The sequence below is a fragment of the Chaetura pelagica genome, unplaced genomic scaffold (assembly GCF_000747805.2).
Source record: "Chaetura pelagica isolate M959 unplaced genomic scaffold, ChaPel_1.0 scaffold1022, whole genome shotgun sequence".
Lineage (NCBI taxonomy): Eukaryota > Metazoa > Chordata > Aves > Apodiformes > Apodidae > Chaetura > Chaetura pelagica.
Genome location: NW_009952563.1, coordinates 135,186 through 140,694, shown reverse-complemented (window position 1 = coordinate 140,694; position 5,509 = coordinate 135,186). Strand labels below are relative to the sequence as shown.

At 62.5% G+C, this 5,509-nt stretch overlaps 2 protein-coding genes across 2 annotated transcripts in view; one reads left to right on the top strand and one right to left on the bottom strand.

The window, feature by feature from the left end:
• The window catches only part of LOC104384934 (coronin-7-like), a gene marked incomplete at its 3' end in the record, with an annotated part of 40,893 nt that extends 36,627 nt beyond the window's left edge, over window positions 1–4,266 (bottom strand). The window contains exons 1-5 of the mRNA XM_009993325.1: window positions 4,138–4,266; window positions 2,948–3,044; window positions 2,608–2,682; window positions 1,002–1,072; window positions 528–707 (exon numbers count right to left, since the gene is read on the bottom strand). Of these exons, the coding sequence (XP_009991627.1) occupies window positions 528–707; window positions 1,002–1,072; window positions 2,608–2,682; window positions 2,948–3,044; window positions 4,138–4,266 (552 nt within the window). The remainder of the gene's footprint in view (window positions 1–527; window positions 708–1,001; window positions 1,073–2,607; window positions 2,683–2,947; window positions 3,045–4,137) is intronic.
• A 394-nt stretch (window positions 4,267–4,660) lies between these two features.
• The window catches only part of DNAJA3 (DnaJ (Hsp40) homolog, subfamily A, member 3), a 13,954-nt gene continuing 13,105 nt past the window's right edge, over window positions 4,661–5,509 (top strand). Inside the window, exon 1 of the mRNA XM_009993324.1 lies at window positions 4,661–4,741. Coding sequence (XP_009991626.1) covers window positions 4,661–4,741 — 81 coding nt within the window. The remainder of the gene's footprint in view (window positions 4,742–5,509) is intronic.

The window sequence follows — 5,509 nt, the reverse complement described above, 5'->3', positions numbered from 1 at the left end:
TCCCACCCACGAGCACCGGGGCACTTCCTAAGGGACACGATCTGGCCTTTCTGAAGGGCTGGTGGCAGTCGAGGCAGGGGCCAGGACCCACTGGGATGCTGCTGTGTTGGTGCAGGAGCATCCCCACGGTGCTGGCACCTTCATCTGCAGGGCAGGAGTCCTGTGAGAGCCACCAGGAGCTTCCCCCCAGTGCTGTTGCCCAGTCTTCTTTACCCATGGGGTTAGCCAAGGTCTGGGCAAGGTGGGTCATCCACAGCACTCATATTTACCCACCCACAGAGACACGAGTGGAGAGGGACCTGCCACCCTAGGAGATCCCCTCCAAAGCTGCTATGGACACCCTGGGCACTACAGGAGCACATTACACCGTGGCATCAGAGTGCAGGACAGCCCGTGCAGACACACCAGGGGCTGCGGTTCCCTGTCCAAAAAGCCCCTTGTGCTGCCCGTTCAGTGACACTGAGGTCTGGACTTGATCCCAACCACCAGCACGGGCAGGAGCTGCAGACCCGGCCATGCCTCCCTGCCAGTGGCTGCTGCTGTCCCAGGTCCCAGAGGGTGACTTGCTTCCCGGCGCCGCTGGCCAGGACACCATCTGCCGTGGGGTGGAACTTGAGCACGTCCACGGGCCCCTCAGCGGGCCCCAGCGTCAGCCCCGCGCTGCTGGGCACGTCCTGGCTGCTCCCTGGCAGGCGCCACAGCTTCACCTGCAGCCCCGGGGGAGAGCTGGGTCAGTCCTCCTGCTGCTTCTCCAGGCTCTGGGCCCCGAGGACACCAGGTGACCCCTCACGGCAGCTTCGGTGGGATCAGAGCTGTGGGCATCCTGGGTGGGAGAGGGCTGACCCCTCTCCCCGATAACCTGGGGGACATCCCGCACCGCTCCCCAAGGCTGGCACCCTCCTCCCCAGGCTCCTCTTATTCCTGTTCATCTCCCCCAGGCCCTACAGCGAATCCCAGAGACAGTGGGTGCCCCCGTGGGACCCTCAGCACCGGGCACTCACCGTCTCATCAGCAGAGCCTGTAGCCAGCAGGAGCTGATCGAAGGGTGAGAAGTCGAAATCCGTCACCACATCTGGAAGAAGAAGGGCAGAGGGTTGTCCTTCACCTTCGCTGCCCTCCTGGGCTCTTCCCACCTGGGCTCTTCCCTGGCCTCAGGCTCCTTTCACACGCACCCACGCGCAGGCAGGTGCAGACAGGGGGACCAGCCCCACGGAGGCATTTTGGAGCAGCTCAGCTTTGCTGCGAGAACCTGAGCCCCTCCACGCCGTCCGTCGGGGTCTCACCCCCCAAAGCTGGGGACTGCGGCCCCAAAGGGAAGCAGGGGGACAATCACATCTCCCCATCTAACTCCCCACCACCCAGCTCAGGACAGACATCGCCAGGAAGCACGGGGAGAAGCAGAAGGGTGTGTGTGCTGGCCCCGAGCGCTGGCGTGGGCAGCTGGGGCCGTGCTGGTAACAAGGCCCCCTTTGTAACGCCCGGCTCGGCTGCTCCCCACGGCAGGGCTGCTCCCCAGGCAGGGCCTGGTGGGAGAGGAAGGCTGGCACGGGCGGCAGCAGCCCCCCGGGTGCATTTGGCACGCTCGGGAAAGTAGGTCAGCGTGTACTTTTCCGCTTCCAGGCGGCTGCGGAGAAACAGGCCCAGGAGGCATGAAAACCGAGCAGCTCACCCGGCCACGGCTGCCTTGGCAGGAGAGGAAAAAAAGCCTCTTCTCCGCTTCGGAGGCGTTGATCTGACAAGGGCTGGTGCTAAATCGCGTTAAGGAGCTGTTTGTGTTGGGCTGGCTCCCCGGGCAGCCCCTCCTGCCCTCCCCAGGAGCAGCAGTGCCCGCTGGCTCAGCCCGGTACCCGGTACCCGCTGTGCCAGGGCACCGCACGTGGGAAGGCGGCGCTGGGAATAGCTCCCGCCTTGCTGCTCTGGTGCAGCTTCTTTGGGAAAGGGATGGTTGGTGCCCCACAGGCTGGCATTGCTCCTCTGACACCAGGAGGGTACCCTGGGCTCCCTGGCCAGGCAGGAGGCAGGTCCCCCACCCTCCTGTGCCCGCAGCAGCGCTGCCAGCACTCGCTGTGCCCGCAGCAGAGCAGCCACCAGTCTGGCCTGTTCCTCCCATCTCTGGGAACACCCATGGCCATGCTGTCCCGGCTCCTCTGCCAGCCTGCCACTGGGTGTACTGGGAGTGCAGTGACTAACAGGGACAGGGTGTGCTAGAGCAAGAGCGTGGGCAAGAGCTCCGTGTCCAGACCTTGCTGCGGCTCTGGAGATGAAGGGATGTGGATCAATCTGAGTCTTCAGCAAGAGCCCAGCCTGGCAGAGCCCCACGTGGATGCACTCAGCTTGTGTCTCACACACAAGTGAGACGTGTCAGGGTCTCCCTGCCCATGGCTGATGGTCCCTGGGGACTCCAGCAGCTCCCCCAGCTGGGAAACACACAGCCTGACATAGCATCCCAGGCTGGGATTCAGCACTGGAGCCCCTTCACTCAGCCCATGCTGGGCCAGCCTCCTCCTGTGGAGGTGGGAGGTGGTACCCAACTCCTTGGTGCTCCAGTGCAGAGCATGGTGGAGACAGAAAACAAGACAGACTGGGGCTGGCACAGACCCAGCTCACCTGAGTGGCAGCAGAGCTGAGACACGGTCCTCTTGCCTCCATCCTCGCCCTCCAGCGGCACGATGCCCAGCACACCTGCAGAAGAGGACACAGGACCAGGTCACCAGCCTGCCCAAGGCCCACATGGTATTCCCAGGAATCCCCCCAGCCTGGGACATGGGGGTCCCACTCAGCTTCGCAATGCAAGCCACAAGGTGCAGGTCTGTCAGTGCTCTTGGGGGAACTCAGGGAAAACCTTCCCCCCTCCTGGGGTCTGTGGGACTGACCCAGCAACAAGCCCCCCGAGGACCAATCCGTCCCACCTCCAGCCACGCTCAGCACCCCTTCCCTCGTGCCTCACCCACTGCCTCGGCACTGAAGGCGATCCAGTGGCAACTGGCCTGCACCTGGTTCCCACAGGATGTGACAGAGCCAGCCCGGATACCCCCAATCCAGGCCTGGGAGGGAGAGAGAGAAAACCCATGTCAAGAGATGTCTCTGTTTCGGAGGAGCCCAACACGGGGGCCAGAGCACAGCAGAGGGGCACACAGAGCATCAGCACAGCATCACAGGAGACCCTCAGCCCCAACAGAGCTCCCATAGCAATGGGCCTGGCACTACCTGGAGGCTGCCAGTGGGATCATGCTGGAGACATTTTATAGGGTCCTGTCCTCTGGGAGGGCCAGGGACACGTGGCTGCTCATGGTTCCCACAGAACAGTGCAGCCCTGGGGGCTCTGGCACCAGCTTTGCCAGGAACAGGAGGCTGGAGCATCCCAGCTCCCAGCACTGTCCCTTCCCAAAACTGTCCCAGTCCTGGGCTCTCCCATGGTGGGGAAAGCCCAGAGGACTTAGTCATAAACTGGTATCAGGGGATCTGGGATGGGACAAAGGCTCTTGGGCTGTGAAGCATCACGAGATCAGGCCGTGGCTGACCAAGGCAGATAAATGCCTCTGGCAGTGCTTCCCTTGTGGACAAGGAACTTCATTATGACACCAAAACCAAACCCCCACTTTGCAGTGTTTCCCACTCTTCCTCCACGGCCAAACACTGCATCCTTGGGGCACCAGGACACCCTGCATGGGCTGGACCCACTCCTGCTGACAGACACCTGGCCTCAAGTGGCCACCAGGAGCTCCCTGGCACACCCAGGGCCAAGTCCAACCCTCCAGCAAAGCTGGGTGTTTTACAGCTGCCACTTATGCCCGTGTGGCCACCAGTGGCCACTGGCATCCCAGTGGGTGGCTGGAGCAGTGGGTGCCCTCCAAGCAGAGCTCCTTGCAGGGAAGGGAGCAGCCCCAGAAGGACCGAGCCCCGTGTTTCCTCTTCTTGCACCCCCAGGTTTCCTCTTCTTGCACAGCTTCCTCTTGAGGCCTGACAGAGAGCAGCAGTTCCTGCAGCACTTCCTCTGGTCCTTGTCACAGCAGCCTGCTCACGGCAGACCCGTTAACCCTTCTCCTGCCAAAGGGAGGATCCTCTCCCCATGCCCAGCAGGCAGGCCAGGGGCTGCATGGGGGGGAGTGGACCAAGATGTGGGAGGAAGAGTCTCACAGCCTGTGCCCTGTCACCCTGCACTAGTTGCTCGGTGAGGGTGGTCACTAGCCACGTCTGCAGCCAGGGGTACCAGCACACAGCACCCCTGCAGCAGGGTTTTGCAGAGGTACTGCTGAGCTGGTCCATCCCAGCCCTGCAACGTCCTTGCACACAGGTGGGAGCCCTCAGGGCAACGATCCCTCCCAGGGCAACAAGTAAAGCACATGGTACCATCCTTGCCAGGTCCCTAAAACAAGCCACCAGCTCCCAGGGTGCCTCTGCCTGCAGAGCCCTCCAGACATGGCCTGAAAGGGGAGCAGCCACTCAGATGAGATCCTCCATGTTTACACTCTGCTTCCTGATCCGGCCAGGTCAAGTGTCTGCCTCTGTAAACAAGCTGCTCTGCTTGGCTGGGGACACCAACAGCAGCTCCTGCTGTGACACCCCAGGGGGGGTTTGGAGACAAGGCATCCACCTGCCACCTCCTGCCCCACAGAGCTGGCTCCTGTGGCTGCGTTTCCTGGGGACGTTTCATCCCTGGATGGGAAATGCTTCTCAGAAAGGCCACCTCCTGTGTGCCAAGCCTGGTGTGGGCTACAGAGAGGCCTCCTTGCACACCAGGGTGAGAGCAAAGCAGCCCTCAGTGTCCCACAGAGCTCCCCGTTCTGGGAACCAACACCAGGATGAGGGGTGACAGGGACAGCCCTGCCTAGAGGATGCCATAAACTCCCCCCCTCCTACAACTGAAGCCCAGGGGGATGTTTTGGATACTCACCAGGTCTGTAGAGGCATGGGGAGGGCAGGACAGACCAGCCTGGCCTGAGGACAGGCTGGGAAGTTACAGGGAAGGAGACCCCTGATGTCCAAAGGCTGGGAGCCCAACATTTTGGTGGCCCTGGGGACCCCCAATTCTTTTCCAAGGCAGCAAGGAGCAACGACTTTAAGCAGCATCACCCAGCCAGCCTGAGCCCTCTGCTTCTGGCCACAAGCCTATGCCAAAGGGTACCAGCTCCCTGGGCACGAGCAGGAACGAGAGCAGCCTGTGCCACACAACTTGTCCATGGTGTTCCCACAGCGTCTGCCTCGGGGAGCCCCCCAAAAAGGGTTCCATGCCCTGATGACACCCCCTCACCCTGCACAACCCGCACCTGATCCAGCACCTCTTCACATACCAAGCTGGATCTTGATGCTCAGCACGTGGGGAGAGGCCAGAGCTGGGCACAACCAGGCTCGGTGAGACCCAGCAGACCCGGGCAGGGGGATGATGGAGCTCAGCACCGCCCCAGCGCTGCCTCTTTGCCCGCAGCAGCGGGTACCAGGAGCAGGGTCCAGCCCCTCACCCCCGGGGTACACGTGTCCCCAACCGGCACCGGTGATTCAGCGGGAGCTC